This window comes from Ursus arctos, unplaced genomic scaffold (genome assembly GCF_023065955.2).
Source record: "Ursus arctos isolate Adak ecotype North America unplaced genomic scaffold, UrsArc2.0 scaffold_17, whole genome shotgun sequence".
NCBI lineage: Eukaryota > Metazoa > Chordata > Mammalia > Carnivora > Ursidae > Ursus > Ursus arctos.
The window spans coordinates 45442108-45467965 of record NW_026622841.1 but is presented as its reverse complement, the minus strand read 5'-3'; the positions used below and the strand labels follow the sequence as shown (position 1 = coordinate 45467965).

Below are 25858 nucleotides of genomic sequence, written 5' to 3'. Positions count from 1 at the left end.
GCACTCTCTCTCTCTCTGTCTCTCTCTCAACTTTCTGGATATTTACATGTATGCTCAGAGAAATAGATCCTATGTCTACTGAAATAGCTCTAAGAACCTGATAGGGACATAATTTTCTCATTTGTACTACAAAAGTTCATTGGAAAAGTTATCCTGAAAAGTTGTCATGTAAATAAGTGGTTAGTTGCTAAAATGCTTTACTGAAATAGTATATTAGGATATGTTCATTTTCATGTAGGGTAAGTCTTCAATACAACCTGTGTGCTTTACAGAGAGAATGATTATATTTCAGTAACTGACAAACGGTCTACCTAAGAGTCACGTGATAGGTATAGAACTCTTGCAGGGTACTTTTTCTGTTTCTAATCAAAAGCAGATTAGGGTGGGTGGTTTAATTTTAATCGGGATGGACTACCTTCTTTCCAAAGCATGTTTAATTAAGGCTTTTTACTCAGGCATGTTGTCATAAATGAACCTTATATATTTATTTATTTGGATAATTTGTTCTTTACCAAATATGATTGTTTCATAAGCATATAACATGATATGTGGTGGTAATTAAGAGATACTTAGTAGTACCTCTTAGTAGTAGAGAGTATTTGCTTATAGATATGATCACACTACCAGTGGCTGAATTTTGTTCGAACGTATCTCTCAGTCGTGTTTTCAATTAAAGAACATTCCTTTCATGCTTCGGTTCTCCTGTAGACAAGCCTATTCATATAACGCATAAAGCAATCTCATTTTTTTGCAATAGCTTCTTTTGCCTAAACATGGTTTCTAATAGCTGAAGGGAAAAATATATTGGAAATTATTATCGTGTTATTGCGTACAATGTGTAGTAATTGGTAATTTGGCGAGAAGTTTCAATCAGAAACTGGGATATGGTGCTCTGGGGAGTACATGGGGCTTCTTTCAGCAGCCCCATCAGGTTGGCTTCTTCCTCTTGCCCACCTGACCAGGTAGAGCCTTTGAATAAATGAGAATGAACGTGGACGGTTCATTTTAAAATTTCCCTTGATTGTAGCCTTAGAGTCTTACAGACATAGTGCTGTTGAAAGAGGATTAGATAAAAGATGATGTTTTTTCTTGAAATATTATTTTTTCTGGTTATTTTAGATGGGGCATCTGAGGGGGTCAGTTAAAGAAACTGGGGGCAACATTTGGTTTTAATCAGTGTACTGATTCACTCTGCCAAAACAAGCAACATGTCGATGATTCTCTTTAAAGACAGAAATCTAAATAATTTTTAATGGCTGGTGTTGGAAGAATTGTTTCTTTTTCTATTGGGGGCATTCTTAACTAGAATCTTTTTTATATATATATATCAGTTCATCAAAAGAAAACTGTAATTCCTTTTATCTGTATGAAAAATAATGACTCGTACTAGAAAGACACAATGTGTAGAGATAGAAATAATCAAAGCAGTACTGAACTAGAGAAGAAGACCCCACCCAACAAGATTCCCTCCAGCCGGGTCTGTGTGTGTCCCATGAGAAGCGAGCACCCCTGCAGGGTTCTGTAGAGAATGCAAGCATGCTCCCCTCCCCGGGGTTCCCTGTTGTCCACAGACCAGTGAGTGGCATGACATGATTCCTCTGCTTCTGCCATTATTGTCTCGATCGCAATGAAGACTTCAGTCCCCCTTCTTCCCCTACTGCCCCCCCCACCAGTCCAAACCCATTCTTGGAGAGGGAATGCCTATCCAAAGAGAACTTGAACTTGACGGCATTTGCTTAGAGACCCTCCTCGCTAAAGACTGATATCCTGACCCTCTTTACCCCCCTCACCCCTCCACCCCCCCACTCGCCCTAAATCGGTTGAAGGAGAGGAAGCCATTTCCACATTCTCCCCCTTTCTCTGATGTCCCCCCACACGGCTCCTGCTCCAGCACAAGCACACACTCCCACCGTGGTATGGAGACAAGGTAGAACAGACAGAAAGAGCCAGTGGACCAGCTAGCGTGTGAAAGTAGAAACCCACACACCAATTAAGGAAGAAAAGACTGAACAAGCGAATGCTGGACAGTCAGAATTGTCACATGCTTTGGATAATAATTCTTTCCTTATATTGACTAAATGCTTTGTTTGAAAAATAGGGTTGTAGCCCTGGATACTATAGGGATAACAAAGGCCCCTATACCGGACGATGTGTTCCCTGCGATTGCAATGGACATTCCAGTCGATGTCAGGATGGCTCGGGAATATGTATCGTGAGTAAATTGACACTCTGGTGCTACTGACAGGCAATCTGTCTCTCTGTCCCCTCCCCCGCCCACCCCCACCCCCCTGGACCCTGACACATCAAATTTCACATTTCCAACCAAACCCTAAATAGAGGTTGCTGCGTAAACATAGGAGGCTCCAGCGTTATCGGGCTGAATTATTTTACACTCTGCTTTTTCCTCCACTTTAACACATGCCATCGGAGAAGTCCTGTCTGTGAACAGTGAAATTACACATTAGCTTCTAAATCTCTGCTTCGTTGAATGTGGTTAATGGGTGCATCCTGGGACTTAATTCTTGCTGGAAGATAGCAAATCAGAGCCACCACTTTGGGCCCCCGTTTGGTTGCAGTGGCAAGAAGTTGCAGAAGGGGAGCCTTGTAACTTGTTCAGTGAGCCTTAGACTCAAGCAAGTAATCGGGGAGGAGATGCTACGAAAGACTTAAGGGGCGCCCTCAGTCACTCAAACACCAGCCTTCCACAGCGCCGAGACAAAGTGGGCTTATGCAGGAGGACAGGTGACGTGAGTCCTTGCTGTCTATGGCATATCCCCTGGAAAACAATCTTCTTTGAGAATATTTAAAAAAATATTTCCCATAGGAAATTAGAGTCTCAGGAAATTTTTCTTCTGTATCCTTTTTGGACATTTTTTATTCTGCCTTCCTCTCTTTCATCCCTGGGAGCCAGAGCCTCCCTACCTTGAAGGAGAATGGACAGTGACAGAGAGAGGAGAGAGCATCTGTACCCCTAGAAACACAAGCCCCTACTTCTGGGGTGCTATCTGGAAACACATTCTTCTGGCGCTGATTTCCTTTGCGTTGTGAAATGCATCGAGAGTGTGTTTCAGCTCTTCGAGTTCCTAGACTGTATTAAGCCAAGTTCAGCGTGTCCCAGGGAACTGTTTCCTCTGCACGATGGGACAGGCTGGGACAGGACCTTGTTATAAAGAGCCTGATAGAATATTCTGTAGGACTTTAACCTTGTAAGTTCAAAAGGAATAAAAGACATTGGGAAAGATGATTTTTCAGCTCCTAAGTATTTTTATATAATAGTTTATGCTTCTCATACTGTATGTTGTGTGTAACACAGGTAGATGTTTTAATTAAAAATAAATATTTACCTTGTCACCAAACCATTGCTAGATGTCGAGTCCACTTTATAAAAGCTGCCAAAGAACAAAGTAGGCATTCTCTGCAGTCCGTTCACCCAGTGAAAGGATCACTAGTGAGTCATAATTCATCTGTTTTAATCAAACAGGAAGATTTTCTTTCCCATTTCCTTTCTTTGTAGCTCTGTCTTCACTTGTCCCTAATGGCCATATGGCCTCTAGGAAGAATTCATTCAGGAAACCCTTACTGAGCATTTGCTATTGTGGGAGGTACTGAGCTAAATGCTGTGGTTAAAACCATTCGACACAATCCCCAATCTCACGAAGCCTGCTGTCCGGTGGGGAATGTGCCAGTGTGCGTGCGTGCGTGCACACCACACACACCCCCCCCAACACACACACAGAGGCACGGAGCCCCGCCTGCACTCACTTGACTGCTCAGTGGCAGGGACTGAGCGCTGCCATTGCTCTCAGGGTGGGGGGGTGCGGTGCCCATTGCAGGGGGCGCCAAGGGTGCAGCCCTTATTCTTAAAGAACAGTAATGACAAGACCAAGTACTTGTCACCATCAAATGGGCTGATTCCTCTGCAAACTGGCCTTCACCGCTCAACATCCAAAGTCAATTTCTGAAATCTGGGACCTTCACCCATGCACAGATCTCCATGTTGTTTCAAGAACAAACTTTGAAGTCTGAAAAGAAAGTCACCCAGGTCCTTGCCGGCAAAGCCTTGTGCATCCAGGAGCAGCAGGCCATGCGTTGCGTGGGTGTCATCAGCCTGAAGGACTTGCAGTGAGAGGCCCCTTCTCTTCACCGAGGCCCTGCCTCTCCCTCTTCTCTTTGCCAGCTTTCTCCCCATATCTCCACCTCTCCTGCACTCCCCTGGCCTTCCACTGTCTCCATCACCCCTCATCTACTCTGTTCCCACGTCCCTTCCTTTGCTTTGGTTTTCCTTCATTGTTTACGCCCTGCCACTTGAGCCCTCAGCCTGACTCATCTGAAGCTCACAGACGACACGGGGCTTCCCTGAGGCTCATGGCCGGATGTCCACACTCCTGGGTGTGTGCTGCATCCAGCTGCATCCCAACCCACTTTGCCCTTCGCCCTCCAGGATACCAATTGCTTCATGTTGCCTACATAGACACTGCTGGGCTCCTGTAAGACAGCTTCTGTGCACACCGTTCCCCGTGCCTGCTGGGCCCTCCCTTCCCTTCTCTACCCAGCAATTCCTCTCCTTTTCTCCTCCACGCAGGAGGCATCATCACCTCCAGAAGCTCTTCTCAGAGGTTCCTCTTGCTCTTAGGAGATGCCGGCAAACGTTGGCCGTCATCTTTTCCACATTGTATTGAATGTGTCCACTCACAGGGTTCTATCTGCTCCCTGGTCAGGGTGCTGATCCATCTTTGCCTCCCTGGTACTTAGCATGGGTGGACACATAGTAAATGCCCAATGGATGTTGGTGTCAGGTGGAGCTAGGAGAACACATGCTGTGGGAATGGATGTAGACTCTTTCATTCATTCATCCATCCATTCATTCATTTGCAGTAAACCACAAGGAAACTTGATAGGTGGATGTCTCAGATTGGCACGATTGAGAAAGACAGCTTCTAGGGTAGATGCTCTCAACTGCGGGTGGAGGTATTTCAGACATTCTTATGGGAACTTATCAAGCAATGCAGGTTCTCACCCCTTTTTACAATGCTCTCCCCACTCCTGAGGAGGACCAGAGTTCAGGGCGTTTTCGGTAGGTCACAGATGGCCACATCGCAATTCTTGTTTCTCCACGTCCTTGCTTCCCAGTGTTTTCAGCTCAGAACTAAATAGGTATAGGATTAACATATATCTATTCAGCAGCTGTAGTCTTCATTAAGATTGCCATTTAGAGTTTAAAAAGAAAGGAAAGTAAAGTGGAGACGTAACTAATTCGTTCAAAAGAATGCCTGTTTTGTGAGCGAGGCAGGACAGCAGAGCAAGGTAAAGGGGAAAGAGAGACCCCTCCGTGGACCCGATAGCCTGCAGCGTGGATTTGTTTCGAGCCCCTCCACGCCCACAGGAGAAACCTCCACGGTGGGGACATTTGGGGAAAGAGGGATTCAGGGCAGGGATGAGCTTTCCGGTGATGATCCCGTGTCAATGTGTGAACAGCATCTCTTGTGTGTAGTATGATTTCGTATCTGGAAAAGATATGAAAAGGTGTCTGAACATCTTAGTGGCTTGTGTAATTGGCCGTTATTCAAAGGTTTGGGAAGGCTGGATCTGTTTAAGCTAAAGAAACTGATGACATGATGAGGAAGGGAGGGAACATCTCACATTCTGAGCCAGGCCACGCCCACTTAGGATATACGTGTGGGTTGTTTTTTGCAACCAGGCTTCAGATGTTATTGCAAACTCACATCCATTAAAGTTTCCTACCAAGCCCCATCTCTGCATACAGAGGGAAGGTATATGAGCAATTTTTAAAATATTATCCTTATTCTAGGCCATATGATTAACACAGAGTATCTCTGAATTGTCAAATGCCCACAGTAAGGGGAGTTTTTCTGGCTAGTTTTGTTCATTTAGGTATTTATTACTAAAGTAAAACCAACAAATGTCACACGGGGCTAAAAATTCCACAAAATAAACAAATTTGACACATTTCGCTAGGATTTGTCTCACCGGACTGTTCAGTTGGAAAGTCGTCTCATCTCAATGCTTTATTGAAGAACAACTTTCAATAGACATTAGCTCTGACGTGAAAATAATTGGATTTATGTAAACATGTAGGTAAACTTAACATCTTGTTTATTTGAGACACTGGAATTAAATTGAGGGCTTTCTTTCGATACGGTGCAGCTTTTCATTGTTTTAACAAATCCCACATGTTAAAAACTTACTGCAACGATATTCCTCTTTAGTATATTACCATTAAGTGAATTACAAAGCCATATCAAGTTAACTTTCATAGAAGCTGTTCTTAGGGGTAGAGGGAGGGAGTTTGCATTTTGCTGAGGCTCTGATATACTTTTTAAAATCCTCCCAGCAACCTTGGAAAGTGGGTATTATTTCAACTAAACATCCTAAGAGAATTAGAATTGTGTGTAAATCATACATCAATAAAACTGATTTGTAAAAAAAACACTGAGTCTCAAGAGAGGTGAAGATTCTTGCCCAAGACAGCCCAGCTGTGAAACATTGGAGTGAGTCTGGATCCAGCTGGTCTTTCTCCATTTCATCCTCCCAATGCAAGCACCGAATAGCTAATGGGAGGGCGCTTACATTTTTTTTTTTTAGCACCAACAATAATTGGATAGACAGGAAAAATATAGCATTCGTGGACTGATATCACCATACAGGGTCAGAGGACTTGAGTTATAATTGTGTGAGTAATGAAGGTGAAAATGATCTTAATAATAATAAATGTAATCGGCCACTATTAATTAATTGTATGTTCGTCTGTCCCAAGAACTGCCAGCACAACACCGCTGGAGACCACTGTGAGCGCTGCAAAGAGGGTCACTACGGGAATGCCATCCAGGGAACCTGTAGCGTCTGCCTGTGTCCTCATTCAAACAGGTACTGGGGGAGCTTGAAAATAACCTATGGAGACAGGAAGTAGTTTGGTGGTTGCCTGGGACTGGGGATGGGGAGTGGGGAGTGGGGGGGATAGGAAGTGACTGCTAAGGATGTGGGATTTCTTTTTGGGGTGGTGAAAATGTTCTAAAATCAATCATACCAATAGTTTGCACAACTCTGTGAATCTACTAAACGCCGTTGAATTGTACACTTGAAATGGACGAGTGGTATGGTATGTGAATTATAGCTCAATAAAGCAGTTATATTTTAAAAAGAACACACAAAAATGCAAAACAAAAGCAAAACAAACAAGAACAGTTTTTCCCAAGTATACACTTGTGCGTTTTTCCTTTTCCGCTTTCCTTTCACTCTTCATTCAATGGCTAAACATTATTTGCTGAGCGCCCAATATGGGGCTAGGAGTTAGCCTTCTCTGGGTGCTGGGGCAGCTAAAGTAAAGAAGACTGGCAAAAACTTCCATCTCATGAGGCTTCACCTGGAGAACGTGGGCGGGAACAGTTGTCACACTCGGGAAATAAATGCACAAATAAGTAAGTGTAATTTCAGATAGAGATGGGCTTATGCGGTTGATAACAGGCTTATGTGATTGGTAGCGAGCGAGCAGACTTTTTACAGAGAGTAGGAGGGTTTTCTGAGCAGGGGCCAGGGAACAATGAAATGGAGCAAACGGGGCAATATCTCAGCAATGAGGATCTGAGGCAAGGAAAAGACAAGAGACAACCCCTGTGATGACGTGTTCGTGGAGTAAGGAGGTGGCTGGAGCGCAGCGTGGGAGAGGGCCAGGAGGCGAGGTGGGTGGGGCACCCAGGGTTCGGACCCAATAGGACTTTGCAGGCTCTATTAAGGCGCTGGATTTATCCTTAGTGTGATGGAAGCCACAGGCCAGTCTTGAGCCACGGAGTGATGTGACCTGAGTTGTCATTCAGACTCCAGCACATAGGTCGCAAACTGCCACTTACAGTTCATGATAACTCAAATTCTATTTGGGCTTGGTACCTCGTCCTGTTCTTGCACATCATGACACGTTCGCGGTGGGTCCAAGCAAAATCTAACATGTAACTAAACGAAGCAAAAGTCGATTTGAAAATCAGGAAGATACCGCTGAAAGTATAAGCAGCACATAGCTCAAAAAACAAGTGCAGACCACAAGGCTGATTAGTGTCAGGCCAGTATCTGAGAAACTGGCCACGTTATCAGAAGTCGCTGCCCAGATGTGGCTTTTCTGAAGATGCGTGTTTGAAATGTGCACCCTGTTTTGCTCTCCGTGTATTTGATACTTCTTAAACCTGCTCAGTCTTGTGGCTTTATTTGCAAAAGGATTTATCACTTGATACTTGCCTAGACTTGTTGGAACAGAAGCCAGAGGGAGGAGAAACAAGCTTTTCACAGGGTGCTCGGGGAAAACTTTTCATCTTTGGTTGCAAAGTGTATTATTATCACGAAGGCCAGCTCCTGGCTTTCATGCAGTTGAAGTAACGCACAGTTCCTCAGATTTATCAATGAAACACTATTTTTATCTAATTCTCCCCCCAGCAATATTTATACTGTGGACGAATTTCTAACTTCTAACTTTAGAAGTATATATACTTTAGAAATATAACTCTATCCGTCTATTAGGCCAAGAGTAGCTTCCTAGATAAGAATTCTCTTATCAGCAAATGATAAGTGGAGTTATTTTCCCTTAGATTTACTCAGTGTAATGTTCACAGACATTTCTCAAGGCAACAGAGTTTCTTCATGATCTGCTCACTTAATTTTTTTAAAAAAGCGGCTTCCCAAATATGCACTAGTTTAGGATGAAAAGAAAGAGAATCGAAATACCACAACTGATTTGAAAAATGTAAAAATCACCAATGATTGTGCCCACAGAAATACCTAGACGGGCAAGCCCACTCTGTGCCTTGGTCCCTCTGGCCCGGCCCCTTTTCTTCCTGGGAGATAATGTGCCCAATATGAAAGAACTAGAGTAAACAAGGAGGAAAATTTTTTGAGGAATCAGAACTGTCTGTTCTTTTTTTCTGCCTAGACTTGTTTTATTCCTTCCTTGTTATTCCTGGAAAAATGCTGTTGTAATCATCTCTTCCAAAGTGAGTTACTTTGCTCTGTCTCAAGTGCAGGAATGTATTTCTCTAAGCCAAAAATAAAACCAAATAAATCCCTTTAGTCCTTATTTACCAAGATATGCCCAGTGTGAGCTGAAATAGTACATCATTATCTCTACAAGTCTTAATGGACACATTTTTCTTCATATAAAAAGCAACCAGACTCTTGGTGTCTGTTTCCACTTAATGAAAGCCAGTGCTTTGTGGCCAAAAAATAATGAGCATGAAGCCTATCGATTTATGTTTTTACTGAGGCTTTTTTCTGTCTTCCTTCAAGTTTTGCCACTGGCTGTGTCGTGAGCGGGGGAAACATGAGGTGCTTCTGCAAACCCGGATACACAGGCACACAGTGCGAAAGGTGGGTGCTGCCCCTCTCCCCATTCCCACCCTTCCCCCACTGCCACCCTCCCCGTCCCTCAGCCCCCGCCAGCCCACGGGGAGGGTGGGTTCGGCAGTCAGTCGGGCTGCAGCGGGCAGGGGCTGTGGGTGGGGCTGCGCTGGGGCGTGGCTCGGAGCTGGGAGGGGCTGTTGGTTTCACGGAGGCTGGAAAAAGGTCCCTAGGGAAAAATACAAGACTGCTCACTTAATAAATTATTAACGTCCTTCTCTTTCGTGTTTTTTACGTGTTTTAGAAATTTGAGAATGAGTCCCAACATATCATAGCCTATATACCTCCAACACACACCCCTACATACTCCTATCCCCCTTCACACTCCCTGGTACCCCTCCCTCTCCACATCGCTACAGACTTATACCCCCTACTTGTCCTTACTTAGTCCTACCTCCATATAAATTCTTCCTTACCTACTCCTACCCCACGTATACACATCCTTACACATCCCCACCCACCGTACCCGTGTCCTTATCCCTTCCCGGCACACATATCCCTACCTAGCCCTAGCTCCGAATAAACTCATCCCTACATACTCCTGGCCCTACAGATGCATCCCTATGTACCCCTACCTCACATGCATCTCTACATACTCCTGTATGCACACACACGTATCCACAGCCCTAAATATTCCTACACACACACACGCTATCCCCTCTCCATCCCCACCCACTACGAACACCTGCAGGACAGTCTGTGTCATTCATTTCTGAATCACTGCTGCCTACCGTGGTACTGTTCATGTAATAGGTGTTCAGTAATGAAACAAAAGAATAAATGTTGCAAAATGGAAACTATAAACTTAATTACGAAGGGCCACAGAGCCAAGCTTTAGTTATTCAGGAACAAATTTTCATGATTAGCTACCATACATAAGGCACTGCCAAGCATTACAAGGGCTATAAAAGGTATTCACAGTCTACCTGGGAAAATAGCACATACATATTTGAAAAAGTAACAGTATAGCATATGAATCATATGGACAACGTATTTTTAAATTTAAAATAATTTTACCATAAAATCAATACATACGTGTAAAAATAATGTAATACAGGTGAGCAAAGAACCAACGAGGCCCACTACACCTGTCTGTAGCCCTATATGCTTGTGCATGCTCACATATAATCCTACTTATAATCATTTTATTTACAGAAAACCCCATTTAAAACTTGTATATTCTTACAGATCATTCTGTGTGCACATGTTTTCTTAAAAACAGGAGTAGATTGTCGTTTCACTTTCTGTTTCGACTTGTTTTCTCATCTAGTGGGAGGTTAGCATGATCTTTCCGTATCAGTAAGTATTCACTGATAACACTGTGTCAGACCCGAGAAGTTCTGGAATCTACTGCTGGTCTTTGAGATCGTTTTACTGCTTTCCATTCAAAGCAGCGGTAAGAGTAGATCCTTGCAGCTAATTATTTGTGTGCATAAATCCACAAGATATAATTAATAGAAGTGGGTCCCTTGGATCAAAGGACAGGTGCATTTTTCAGGTTTTTGATATATTTTGCCAGATTACCCTCCAGAAAAGTCATCCTTGTTTCTGTTCTTACCAGTAGCAAAAGAGCAAGTTCTGTGGCCAGCGATACTAGAAATGATCAATTTTTAAAATATTTGCCAGTTTGATCGGGGGCAAATGTATATCATCTTAATTTGCATTTCTTTGTTTAATAATTAGATTGGATTTTTTTCATGTGCTTATTGACCATTTGTAGATCTTATTTTTTGCATTGCTTTCTGGGTCTTTTACTCATTTTTTTCTAGTAGAATGTTCTTTCATTTTTTTAAATTGGTTTGTACAAATTCCTTGGAAGGGAATGAACCCTTCGTACTATATGTTGCAGATATTTTTCTCAGTTTGTTTTTTGTTTGTATGGTTTTTTTGGCTTTGTGTTTTGTTATATGTATCTATTCTTGTATTCTTCAGGCGGTTGGTCATTGGGGTCATGCTTAGGGAGGTTATAAAAATGTTTATGCATTCTTTTAGTACTTTTATAGTTTTATTTCTTCATGTTGGTGAAAATTTAGAAGCTAGCCTTTTGGTGGTGTCACGGCATCTTACATGACAGGTGGATTTAGGGTCAACATGTGCAGCCAGAATTGGCCAGAGTCCAGGTAACTCTGACTATCCCAGGAACCCATCACCATGACCCAGGGCCCATGCTGCATGAAATGCACATAGTAACTGACTGCATCCCAGAGCCGCGAGCAGCAGGGTGAGATGTTCACACTAGGGGAGGCACAAGGAAAGTAGGCCAATTAGGGGTCTGGCAGATTCCAATCCCTCATGTCACATTCACTGCGGGAAGCGTGCTCATGGAGTGAATGGGGACAGACACTCCACTGCTTTTCCCTCTCTTCCTCTCATGCTGTCACACTCTTGTTCTCTCCCCCACCTCTCTTTCTTTTGTCAAGTACGTGTAGTTGAATTCGCTAAAGGTCAGTGTGCACTTACACAATTTCTACATAAACTAGACTCGTCTCTGTACATTTAATTTGGTCTTTGTGCCCTTATCATTTCTGTGTCATTTCTGAAAGTATAAAATGCCTTTCGATATTTGGTTGAGCAAGGCTTCGCTCATAATCCTTATTTAAAATGTTTTCCTTGGCCATTCTGGCATGTTATTTTCCTGGATAAACTTTAGAAGAGTTTTATCTAATTTCAAAAAACCAGAAAATGTGTTCAGCTGGATTTCATAGGAAGAAGGCAGGGCCACTCTAGACTGGAGTTATCTGAGACATTTGATGGACAAGGTGGGACCTTGGTAGATCTAAGGGATGACAAGAGCCCGGTGGGGCTGGAAGTTGGCTCAAGTCAGGGAAGTAATGCAAAAAAACCCAAGGGCCTCAAGGATATTTGCCATAAGAGGAAGGTGCGACTGCCTTATTATGGGGATCCTTGAGCAGCAGCTAAGGGGCTGGGCACTGTCCTGTGGTAAAAAGAAGCAATTTCAAGGTTCTTCTCTTTTCCATTTCCAGAGGAGGAACATTGCCCACAATTGCCTCACATCTATTATTCATTCTTTCTTTCAATGAAAAACGTATGGAGATCCTAGTACATGCCTGGCACTGGGCTAAGCACTAGAGACACGTTAGCAGCTGGAGCACAGACTCTGCCCTCAGGGTTTTACAGTCTAGTGGTGGGCACATACAAACCAGCAGCTGAAGCAGGGACCGAGAACATAACCAGGCTGGGTCGGGCTGCCTGGGCTGCTGTGGGAGGGGCCTCCAACCAGCCTCCAGGGGTGAGGGACCGAAGGGGCCGCCATACTGAGGCAGGAAGGGTGGTGGGTGGAATGGGCATTGGGAAGTTTCTTCCAGGCTCTGTGGCTGAAAAGCTGTGAGACTCCCCACCTGGGAGAGGCATCCTGGTGAAATCCTCCTCAGGGTTCTTGACAAACAATGAAGCAGAAAACAGCAACAGACTGGCTGAGACATTCATTTGGCAGGCAGCAGATTTGAAAAGAGAAATTCTTAATTAACAGTTCTCACAGCTTCTGTTTGTTACATTTGCTGTCTCAGGAAAGCAAATGAGTGTTTCTTAAATTTTTTTTTAAACTTTTCCACAGGTAAATGCCATGTTAATGTCAAATTTTTTCATTTGTTAAGCATTTATTGAGGACCCACTCTGTGCCAGGCATCATTCCGGCACTAGTCATTAGCCATGCTGTGGTGGCTACAAGGACAGGATAGGGTGAAAAGGAAAAATAAAAGCAGGAGCCGGCCGGGCAGAGGAGGGAGCAGCTAATCTGAGTACTGGGGTAGGAAAGGCTTCCGGCGCATACTGTGCTCTGGGGCACATTTCTCCCTCGGGCCACTTAGAGCCACAGATGACAAATATGTTCTCTGCTCTTTATTTGGTGTCCCAATGCCATCTACGAAATCGGGAAGTTTTACTTCAGTCCGTTGTGTTTGGACACTACCTTAAAATGAGAATAAGGGACCCAGTTATTTCTGTAATCGGTAATTAACGCTTTTTGCAAGAGTGAGGAGGACGTGGAATCAAACTTCCCGAATAGTTACGTGACTTTAATGTGAACTATTCTGTAATTACGTATCTTTTACGTGGAAAGTTTAGATATAGGGGAGCCATCTAAAAATAAAGTATTTAAAACATAGATCTTTGGGTGCCTGGGTGGCACGGTCAGTTAAGCGTCGTCCCAGGGTCCTGGGATCAAGTCCCGCATCGAGCTCCCTGCTCAGCGGGGAGTCTGCTTCTCCCTCCCAGCCCCCACTCATGCCATCTCTACAGCTCTCACTCCTTCTCTTTCTCAAATAAATAAATAAAATCTTGAAAACATAGATCTTTTGCATAGCATGGTTTGTGAAGTAGAATTCAGGGCCTGTCACATAAAGTGAAGCATTATGCCGGCTTGCTCAGTAGACTTAGAGAAACCACCTCTGAGTAGTTACCTGCTTGGTAATTAGGGACTACGTGGGTTTTCTGCTTCCTGTCTGCTTTCTGAAATGTAGTAATTCCCAATGATACCAATTATCCGTAGATGCACATATACATGAGTATTTCATCATGTCTTGAAATGGTAGCTACTTTTTATTGAGTGTCTATTACGTGCAGGCATTGTATTAGATTCTTCACTACACTTTTATCTCATATTCATCCATCAAAACAGGTATTGTTAGTGCAATTATTCCCTTCTTCCTTCTGCATATACTTATGTGGCACCTGATATGGGCCCAGGCACTGTCCCAGGTGCTAGCGATAAACCCTGTGGCGTTTACATTTTCATGACGGGAGTAGATGAAGGAACCGAAGCTTGAAGGGTTAAGATAGCAGCCCACGTTACACAGCACATGGTGGAGGCAAAGATCCAGCCCGTTCTTCCTGACTGAAAGCCCATGTCCTTTGCACTGTATCACCAGTGTAGCCATTGGTGAAGCCTATATAAATTACCTAACAGTTCTTTGATGCAAAGCTTAAATTTAGGGAAAAGAGTCACATACTACATTCTCTTGATTCTATCAATTCCATTGATGATGAGAAACCGTATACACATCGAGTGAATGATAGTTTGGGGGGCATAGAGTGGATGTGGAACTTTGCTAAATTTTAGTTCCATCCCAATTCCAGAAACATGTTACATTACATTAACATGTGTCTATTTTGTTTCTTAAGATTTTATTTATTTATGAGAGAGAGAGAGAGAGAGTGCACAAGCAGGGGGAGGGGCAGAGGGAGAGGGAGAGGGAGAAGGAGCCCCCCCCCCCCACTGAGCAGGGAGCCTGACCTAGGGCTCGATTCCAGGACCCTGAGATCATGACCTGAGCCAAAGGCAGACGCTTAACCGACCAAGCCACCCAGCACCCCTGTTTGTTTGTTTTTTAATAGAAACTCAGAATCAAGGAAATGTCTTTTAACTTTAATAAGGAACTGAGTTCTCATCACTAAATTATCTAGAATAATAAAGGCTCCAAGCCAAGAGTAGTCACTGTAACTGCTCTCAGTTGTTTAAGCTCGTTAAATACAGCGCTGCAGCAATTAGTGCAAATATGAATTATGCAGGCTTGAAATAGTGCAATAGGAAGTATTAATAAAATGTCCATTTTGAACACATTTTGAAATTATATGAATTTTACTTTAAATTTTTCCTTGAGGAAATTAGCCATAAAGTAAGCAATATTTCATTGTGTGATATCTTCAGGAACATAACTCTTGCATAAAATTCGTCCACCCCTGATTTCCATATTGGTCAAACCACTGGATCCTGTGTGCACTTTGTTTATCTGCCCTTCAACTCTAGCAGTCATTAAGGATTTTGTTGCCCTGGTATCAAGGAGGAGGGACCAAGCTCTGCCCGCCTTCCACTTTCTCTGTTCTCATTCAAGTCATAAATATCTCTGTATTGAGACACGTTCATTCCTGCAAATCCGTGTCAGGCTTCCTGTCATAGGGTCACAATGTCCCAAACAGGGAGTTAGAAGGTGAAGAAAATTGGATGGAACACATGATGAGTTCTTTGGGTGTTTCTCCTCTTCTTCTTTATTTTGGGTAGGTGTGCACCAGGATATTTTGGGGATCCCCAGAAGCTTGGAGGTAGCTGCCGACCATGCAATTGTAACAGCAATGGCCAGTTGGGCAGTTGTCACCCCCTGACTGGAGGTAAGGTGGACTCACACCTTTGTTAACCTGCGTTTATCAATCTGGTCAAAAATAGCAGACAAAGAACCCTGGCAAATATTTTCAGGAAGCATAATACACGGGTCCAGTGAACAAATTGTCTCCTTGTTTTGACAACCTTGGGAATGCTTAGGTAGTATTTACAGTTTGGTAAATAAATGATTTCACGTCAGCTTTTTTAAAAAAAGATAACTTGTTTTAAAACTCAACTAACCAGAGCCAAACTAACCTCAGCTCAGATTTTGCTGAGATCTCCCTTGGCATTATAAGGTTATCATCACATCAGTCTTCTTCATGTGTGTAACTGAAGAAGTCAACACATTCTTTCTCGAATAGCAATAAATGTCTGGGATGTGGGTGGTAGAGCTGGGATGGATTTCACATACCAAGGAAAAGACAATTACTAGGAGTTAGTATGGGTTCATTAGGAACAACTTGGAAGAAAAAGGAAGCCTGTTTTCTTCTTTCTTTGATGGAGAATATTAACATGATTTACCAAGAAAATATCACGGATATAGCGTAGTGCCAAACCTTAGATAAAATCTCTTATTTTATAGTTATGGACGAGATGAAGAATGTGTGGATTTGATCTGGTCAAGTGACTGTTCCCAAAGGAATGTAGAGTAAATGGATTCTAATCAGTCTAGAACGAGGTATCTAGTGACATGCACTGGGGCTTAATCCTTGGCTCCATCTTGTTCAACACTGTTGACCTGAATGGAAATATAAAAGGCATGCCCACCCAGTTATCAGATGACACAAAGTTGGGAGAGACAGAAAATGCCTCCTATGGCATATTTAGAATACTTACGGGACTCAGCAGCCTGGAACAATGGACCAATGCTAACAAGACAATATTATGTTGGGGATAAGCATGTGGTCCTATAGTTGAATGGCATAAAAATAAGCGTGTGATAAGGGAGTTGTGGCTCAGTAGCAACACGTGAAAAAGACTGAGGTCTTAGCAGCAAGTTCAATATGGCTCAGGAGAGTAATGTGGCCCCTAGGGCACCTCGTATGATCTTTAGTGAGTTTTAGAGTCTAAAACCAGGTGGTCTGTCGTTCCTGGTATGCTGCCCATGTAAGTCCTCATGTGACGCTTATGTCTCTAGAAGACAATAGACGAGCTACAGTTTGTTCAGAAAGAGGTAAGACTTTGAGAAAACTTGGAACCATGTCACGTGAAGGACTGACAAACCAGGACCATGAGAAGAAGACTTGGAAAGGACATATTTAAAAGGCTGATGTGTGGGAGAAGTGTGGTTTTGTTCTATGTGTCATAAAAGGTAGCACCCAAGGAGTGGAAGCTAGAGGGAGATCTACTTTAAGTCATCCCAAGGAAGACATGTCAAGGGTTTAAAGATGAAAAGGACTATTTCAGAAAAAAATGAGTTTCTACTGTGACTGTAGGTATTCAAAGAGAAGCTTCAGCACCACACACAGCATATTCATGAAATTAATATGTTTTCAACCCTCTTTGTCTCCTACTCTAACAACAACAACAACAACAACAAAGCAACCTGAAATAAGGATGGTAACTATGTGTTCCCCAAATGAAACAAAATGCTCACACATGAGACTTTTTGTTCCTGTGAGCTTTTTTCTTTTTCATTCTTTTTTTTTTCTTTTAGTTAATAACCTATTAATTCCTTGGTGGTCAAAACTCAAACTTGTTGAGAAAATTGCACTGATAAATCAATCATCCACATGAGCCAGTCCCCCCTAGACTATTTGAGATGCTGTAGGAGATTGTGCAGAAAATAAAACCATGTTTCCTGGCCCTAGGGCATTCATAGTCTAGTTGAGAAAATGAAAGTGACATAACAATACATACACATAAGAATGAGTTAAAAAAAAGGATGAGTAAGAAAAACCTATGATTATATGATAATAAATTAAAATGTCTACAAATATAGAAAGGAGACATTGTCTTTGACAGGTGGGATCAAGGGTGATGTCTTTATATTATTTTTCTGACTTTCCCAAATTTTCCATGGTGAACTTGCATTATTTATATCACAATTAAAAGTAAATGTGGTTTAAAAAATATACACACAAAACGTGGAATATTGCCTGCTGCCGAGAAGATAAAACATGAAAGCCTCCTTGTAGGATGTCTAGAAAAATTTTGAGCTTTGAGATTTCCTGTGGTGAAGTTAGATTATTTTTCTAGAGGAAAGGGAGAGGACATTTCATTGTAACAAGGCATGGTATGGGGGAAAGAGTAAAGAATGTCCAAGGATGACCAGTAGGCTTTCCTGACTATAGTTCAGAATCTCAAAATCTAGCTTATATCTATGGTAATTAGCAGTGGGTCCTACTAACATTGTGTGCATATCTCTCTCTCAGCATCTGTCACACTGTTGTGTAATTTTTCTGCCTCTCCCATGGGACCAGGGAACTACAGGACAGCAGGAATTTTTGTCTTAGTAGCTTTGTATTTCCTATATGTGGCACAATGCCATGGCACACCATGCACGCCCAAAGGTGCTCCATCAATGTTTATTGAATGTTCTTGAATGACACTGGAAAAGATGTCAACAGTTCTATAGGAAGCTATCAAATGAAGACAGCCTTAAGACTAACAATTAGGGGTTTTAATTGGATAAGAATATCATGACCCTTTATAGAGAAGAAACTGAATATACAGTCAGGGAGGTCATGAGAGAAGTTCTTGCAGCAAGACTAGTGGGAGATGGGAAAGCTCCCGGAAGAATGGAATGCGTAAAGGAGCGAAAAGAGAAGAGCCAGTGATGCTGGATAGTTGGGTGACTAAAATCTTCCCGAACTAGCTTTTCCGAAAGCCAAGTTAAAAAACAGATGAAGAGGAAGTTTAATCACAATATCTTCTTTGGTTATCCTTCTTTTCAGACTGCATAAACCAAGAGCCCAAAGACGGCGGCCCTGGAGAAGAATGTGATGGTGAGAAAAGAAAGCCCCCCTCCTTTCTGACTTGTAGGGTTTAGTTTAAGATATGTGAGCCTCGTGCTGGGACGTGCACTTTCCAGGCTGGGAAAGCAATGGTGGGAGGAAGTGGGGGGAGGACTTCTTGGGGTCAAGTCCAGCCTCTGTCAACTCATAGCTGTATGATCTTGGGCAAAAAACCTGATTTCTCCAAACCTCAGTTTCATCATTTGTAAAATAGACATAACAACTATACGTACCTCGCAGATTTACTGAGAAAATGCTAATAAATCTCTTATTGTAGTGCCTGATAAATACAAGCTCTTGATAAATAAAAGCTATTTACTATTATTTTCCCACATACAAAATAAGTAACATATTGCATAGAATCACCATGTTTCTCAGTTTTATTGAGATATAACTGACATGCAACATCATGTTAAAGTGTGCCACGTAATGATTTGATATCTGTATATATTGTGAAATGATTATCACAATAAGTTTAGTTAACAGCCTCACATAGTTACAATTTTTTTCTAGTGATGAGGACTTTTAAGACAGACTGTTGTAGCAACTTCCAAATATACAATACAGTGTTGGTAATTATAGTCACCACGTTGTACATTATTACATCCCCAGGACTTATTTATCTTATGACTGGAAGTTTGTACCTTTTGACTCCCTTCACCCATTTCCCCCACTCTACCACTTCTTTTTAAAATCCTTCCTGTCTAGAGATCTCTCTTTTGCAGAATCTGCATCCTTCCCAAGAAGTCCAGGATTGTGATTTTTGCCAGTGATGTCCTATGTACATATTAACTGGGCTGTACAGCCCTTGTATTCTGTTTACACACCTGTGGCTCCAGCCCACAGCACATTTGCTTTTGATTGTGGCCCCTACAGATTGTGACAGCTGTGTGATGACACTCCTGAATGACCTGGCCACCATGGGCGATGAGCTCCACCTGGTCAAGTCTCAGCTGCATGGCCTGAGTGCCAGCACTAGCTCTCTGGAGCAGATGAAGCACTTGGAGACCCAGATCAAGGACCTGAGGGTAAGTACCCCGTGCACCCAGCACAATGCCAGGCCCAGAATAGCTCTTTGGTGGATAGATGCTGCATGCATAAGTACCCCTCAAGCAGGAGATGGGGAGATGTTGACTCTGTTTAAGGCTCAGGGGTCTTTCCTTTCTCTGATCCAAATGGAGACTAGGTTTTTACTGCTGGAAAGTACTAGTGAACACACAAAACTGATACTTCGAAGTGAACATTCTTTACTTACTGCATGTTTCTGGGCTGATTTTTCTTCTAGAGCCCTTAGCTAAGTATTTTGCTTTCAGAAGAATCAAAAAGCTTTGTATTATGTTGGTATTAATTCTTTAAATGTTTGATGGAATTTTCCAATGAAGCCATGTGGGCCTGGGATTTTCTTTGTTGGAAGATTTTTTTGTTTTTGTTGTTGTTGTTGTTGTTTAATAAACCATAAGTTCAATCTTTAAACAATAGATATGGGACTATTGGGGTTATCTATTTCTTCTTGAGTGATATTTGGTAATTTGTGCCTTTCAAATAATTTTTTCATTTCATCTAAATTATCAAATGTACTGATGTAAAATTTTCATAGTTTTTCCATTTTATCCTTTTAATATCTGCAAAATCTATAGTAATACTCTCTTATGCATTCCTAATATTGATAATTTATGTCTTAGCTCTTTTCCTTGATTATTCTGGCTAGAGGTTTATCAATTTTAATGATCTTCTTATTTCATTGATTTTCACCATTGTGTTTCTGTTTTCAATTTCATTGATTTCTGCTATTATTCATATTTTTTTCTTCCTTCTGCTTGCTTTGGGTTTAATTGGCTATTCATTTTCTAGTTTCTTAAGATGAAAGCTTATCTTACTAATTCAAAATTTGTTTCTAATATAAGCATTTAATGCTATGAATTTCCCCCAAAGCACTACTTCAGCTGTATTCCACACATTTTGAAATGTTGTATTTTCATTTTTGTTTAATTCAAAAGATTTTCTAATTTCCTTATGACATGTCTTTGACCCATGAATTATTTGGAAATGTGTTGTTTAATTTCCAAACTGGGAATTTTCCAGGTAACTTCTTGTTATTGGTTTCTAATTTAATTCTGTTGTGGTCAAGGAGCATACTTTATATGATTCCAGTTTTTAAAAATGTGTCGAGGTTTGTTTCATAGCCCAGGATATGGTTCATCTGAGACACTATTCTATGTGCACTTGGAAAGAAGGTGGCCCAGAGGATAGCCAAGAAGAGAAGTAATGGGGCCTAAAGTCCCCCACAGAGCCAGAATCAGGCTCCCTGGGGGAAACTGAGGGCACTTCTGCCTATGAATGAAACCTTAAAAAAACCCTTGGAACTGCCCAGTGTTCATTGTTGAGCAATGAGTATATGAGAAACTAGAAAAGCTGTAGACCTGGACATGATTCACAAACCAGAGTCTGTACTGGAATGTGACATCCTCAACATCACCATAGGGAACAAGTCCTCAGCTGCCAATGTAAGACCTGGTTCTGCCCTCGGGGATCTAGGGTGGGCGTGGTAATGGCCATAAGATCACTGGTCAGGGCACAGAAAGCAGAGAGAGAGGGAGACAATATTTACCTGCGGACATTGGAATAGACAAATATCAACACAAAAGACATCCAACAGGAGCAACCATTAATCGATGAGTTCCCTCTAGAGAAAATGAAAATCCTAAGACAATCTGAAAATTACTTTGAAGAGTAATAATTCAATTGAAAGAACAAGAAATTAGAAAATTGTTAAAAACACTAGAAACCAAACAAGAGGGGTAGATATGAAAAGATCCAGTTAAAAATCATGGAAATGAAAAAAAATTTACTTATTGAAGTAAAAGAATTCAATAGAGGAGAAAACCCCTAAACTAGACATAGTGAAAGAGACTTGGGGGAATGTTGAATAAGTGTACTTGAAATGAGGACCAATTCTAAACCCATTAGTGCTTGCAACTGAGTATACAGTTGGCCCTTGAACAACGTGGGAGTTAGGGGCACTGATGCCCTGCAGAGCTGAAAATCTGCATTTAACTTCTGACTCCTCAAAAACTTTACTAGTAGGCCACTGTTGACCAGAAGCCTTACCAACAGCAAAAATAATTAACACATATTTTGTATATGTATTACATACTGTATTCTTACAATAATACCTAACTTTTTCTAATTTTCTTTTCGGTATTTTAGGCTACATGGTTCATCTGTGAGTTTTTTCAAATTGTTACAATTCTCTAAAACATTTTCTGATATATTTATTGAAAAAATTTGATGTATAAGTGGACATATGCAGTTCAAACCTATGTTTTTCAAGGGTGACCTTTATATAGCAAAAAATCATGCTAGAAAAATGGCTCTTTTCCATCCCATCAGGGTAAATTTTAGTCCATGATTTATAGACTTAATGTAGAGAGGAAAAAGGCCATTATGTTTGAGAGAAAAAGTAGCCACTGGAGTCACTTTGACGTCATCAATATGACCTGCACCTTTTCAAGGAAGGGCAGGGAACCGGAATTTTAGTACCAGTCTTATGAGCCAGACTCTGTGATAAGTGCTTTATTTAATTCTCACAATGTCCTATGAGGAAAATAGTGTTATCTTCATTTACCACGCATGTTAAAGCTAAGTAACTTGCCCGCCATCACACAGCTAGTACGAGGTGGTTCTAGAATTCAAACCAAGATCAAATTCCAAAGACCACACTTTACCCACTCTACTTATCCAGGTATTCTACTAACATTCTATAGAATGAAATGCCTCAGCCTTCCCATAGCAAAATTAAAACAGCACTATCTTCTTGCTAGATCATACATACACTGTGAAAATTCACAAGGAATAAGCGTGAGAAGGGGAATAACACTTTTGAATGTTCGTGTGTTCGTGACACTTCATAACATCATCGAAACAACCCCACAGCTTAATATTATAATCCCCCATTTACTGATGAAGGAGATAAAACTCGGTGAGGCTTATCTACAAAGTGGCAGATCTTGGGTTTGAACCTGAGCTGTAAAGCCTGTGTTTTCCCCCCCAGCACTGGCTGTCTCACATGCAAGTGGAGGTAATAGTATTGCTTTTTCCTGTACATTTCTTCAAGGTCTTAACAAGTTTTTTTCCCCCAAAAATGAAAATAATCACTACTCAAGATATCATGTGCAGCAATGTCACCTTCTAAAAGTAATGAGGCAGTTTAGTACCCAGAATGACAGGGAACCTGGATTCTGGTCCCTAAGCAATCACTGATCAGCTCTACAGCTGTGGCATGGACAAGTCACCCATTTTCTTCCATTTTTCTCTTTTGTAATGTGAGAGCGTTGGATTAAATGAGCTCTCAGTTCCCTTCCTGCCTTTAGATGCTTCGAATCCAACGGTTCCTTCACTAAAGTAGCCTTAGGCACTGCGTTGAGTATTATAACGTTAAATATGGGTTAAAAGCAACGAAAGGTATTATAGAGTCTGGAAAGTAATGCATCAAGTAAGTGGTACCACCCTCATTTCTTTAAGGTTAGGTCACTAACTCAAGTAAAGTATCTCCTGTCTCTTCATGTTTTTAAGTTTATTTTAGAGTCTTGTCACAACTTGCATCATAAAGTAGATTCTTGGGGCACCTGGTTGACTCAGTCCGTTGGGGGTCTGACTCTTGATTTTGGCTCAGGCATGATCTCAGGGTTGTGAAACTGAGCTCCCTATCGGCCTCTGCACTCAGCGCCAATTCTGCTTAAGATTCTCTCTCTCCCTCTCCCTTTGCCCCTCCCCCCACTATCTCTAAATAAATAAACACATAAATTAAATATTAAAAAATAAAAAGAAAGTAGATTCTTCAAGTAGCCGATTTCAAAGAACCCAGTCTTTTCCTGTGGACCAGCGTTGGGCTTGCTAAATGAATTTTTCTGTATCATTACCAGGATTACCAAGTTGATAGGACTTACTCCACGTTTCTGCTCTAATGCGAGAATGACTTTGCGTTTTACTTTCAGAATCAGTTACTCACCTACCGCTCTGCCATTTCAAATAACGGATTAAAAATGGATGGTCTAGAAAACGAATTGGGTAGTTTGAATCATGAATTTGAAACTTTGCAAGAAAAGGTAATGTGTTAAGTCAATAATGTTAACTGTTTATTGTTGTTGTCCCCAAAATATTGTTAGCTTCCCCCCATCAACAGTTTTGCTAATCAACTTATTTCTCATATAGGTTCAAGTAAATTCCAGAAAAGCACAAGCATTACATAACAATGTTGATCGGATCACCCAAAGCGTGAAAGAGTTGGACACAAAAATTAAAAATGTCATCCAGAATGTGCACAGTAAGAAGTTACTCAGTCCAATTAAATATGTTTTTTTATTGCATAGCCTATTCTGTGCCATGAAAGAATTTCTCCTTAAGAGTTCAACATTATGAAAAAGATCCTGTAGTGACACTAAAAAACTAATATGAACCCTCCATAAAAATCTCTGCGGTTTTTTGTTTTTTAGTAGTTGACTGGAGTCCAGAATTCCCAGTTTAATAAACTCCTTGATGTTTTCTAGTTCTCTTGAAGCAGATCTCTGGGACAAATGGGGAAGGAAACAACCTGCCTTCAGGGGATTTTTCCAGAGAGAGGGCTGAAGCCGAGCGCATGATGAGGGAGCTACGGAACCGCAACTTTGGAAAGCAACTGACAGAAGCGGAAGCTGAAAAAACAGAGGCTCGGCTCTGTAAGGACATTCCCAACTCCTTGCATGCAGTCCATTCTCATGGGCTTGAAATAGAGCATGTGAAGTACAATGTCAGGTCCCCGGTTACAGGTGGAGAGGCTCGTCATTTCACCATACATGACTTTTTTTTTTTTAAGATTTATTTATTTATTTTAGGGGTGGGGAGGGGCAGAGAGAGAGGGAGAGAGAATCTCAAGCAGACTCAGTGCTGAGCGCATAACCTGCTGTGGGGTTCCATCTCACAACCCTGAGATCATGACCTGAGCCAAAATCAAGAGTCAGACGCTCAGCTGACTGAGCCACCCCGGGGCCCCAGCATACACGACTTTTAGAGCATCGTGTGAGAATGGGTAGCCCTTCTAAGCACCAAGAGGTGGTAAGAATATAACATCTTACCATCATGCAAGAAAAAAAAATAGATTCTTCTCCTAAGACATTAGACACGGAGACCTCCTTTTCCTTTTTAATTCCATTTTTTTCTTTCCTTCTTTCCATTTTTATTCTTCCTTCATTCAGCTCCACCCAACTTTCTCATGGTATCATTTGTTAATGGTCACCTCACCACCATCAGGGTTTGGAATCACAAATTGATATTAGCACTACTATTGCTGAAACCAAAATCTGGGAGTAGATACTGAATGTATCGAAAGGTTCTGCTTAGGGAAAATGTTTCATTAGTTCAAAACTGTGAGAAATAGAAGTCTGGTGCATGGTTTTTCAAATACTGATCTTCTCTAGTAAAATGATATGTCAATGGTTGATATACAGATGGCAACAGTTTTCTTTTAGCATTTGTAGTGTTCCAATTCAATATTAGTCTTTGCTTTTGACTGAGGAGACAGTGTGAGTCGGCAGTTAGTAATAGTAGCGTGTTAGTTGGTAGTGTTCGTAGTCGTGTTCGGAGCACGTGCTTTATACTCTGCAGGGCTTGTTCAAGTGCCAAGGCTGACCGTTCGTGCAACTTGGGGTCAGTGCCCTGGTTTCTCAGGCTGTCCTTCTCCACATCTGAAACACGAGACCGACGTTACTGTTCTGTGTGCTTAGGTGGGCACACAGCCGGCGCCGCGCCAGTGTTAGTTTCTTTTCCTGTTCACTTGTAAGTTCAAGGAAAACCATGAAACGAGCGGAAACTCGACTGTTCTTCTGTAGTCTTTATAGTTTAGCTTCAAGGTACTCACCTCTCAAGTGCAAAAACATGATGTATTCCAGTGCTGATGCGGATAAAGGGCTGGCTGGAAGAGCACCAAGGGGAGAACGGTGCGCTGGTTAAGAGCATGCGGGAATCCTTACATGACTATGAAGCCAAACTCGGTGACCTCCGTGCCGCGCTCCAGGAGGCAGCTGCCCAAGCAAAGCAGGCCACTGGCCTCAACCGAGAAAACGAGAAGTCTTTGGAATCCATCAAGGTGGGTCCACGGTCAGCATCAGCACACTTTCATTAATGACAAGGCTGAGGAAGCAGTGGTCTTTACCATTGACAAAGTGGCCTGGCCAGTCTCCGTTTGTACATCTGGTCTGTATGCGCCTGTCTGTCCAGCAGATGCTTCTCAAACAGGAATCAGGAATTCAATGCAAAACCAAAGTCATTCCTACTCCTCAGTCACCAGAAAAGATTGTGAACTTAAACCACAGAGAAAACGGAGCAAATTGCTTTACCCCTGCCCCGGGCTGATGGA

General features: G+C 41.9%; 1 protein-coding gene across 4 annotated transcripts in view; it reads left to right on the top strand.

Annotated features, from left to right (window-relative positions):
* Positions 1-25858, top strand: part of LAMA3 (laminin subunit alpha 3) — a 253876-nt gene that overhangs the window by 180104 nt on the left and 47914 nt on the right. For 3 of the 4 annotated variants that reach the window (XM_026496108.4, XM_044382889.3, XM_026496110.4), the window contains 10 exons: positions 2099-2212; positions 6776-6885; positions 9286-9366; positions 15413-15519; positions 18409-18459; positions 19345-19496; positions 23463-23573; positions 23680-23791; positions 24015-24182; positions 25392-25588. In XM_026496108.4, the coding sequence (XP_026351893.3) occupies positions 2099-2212; positions 6776-6885; positions 9286-9366; positions 15413-15519; positions 18409-18459; positions 19345-19496; positions 23463-23573; positions 23680-23791; positions 24015-24182; positions 25392-25588 (1203 nt within the window). Of the gene's footprint in view, positions 1-2098; positions 2213-6775; positions 6886-9285; positions 9367-15412; positions 15520-18408; positions 18460-19344; positions 19497-23462; positions 23574-23679; positions 23792-24014; positions 24183-25391; positions 25589-25858 lie in introns of those variants that run through there. The other variant, XM_044382890.3, reaches the window with a different exon arrangement.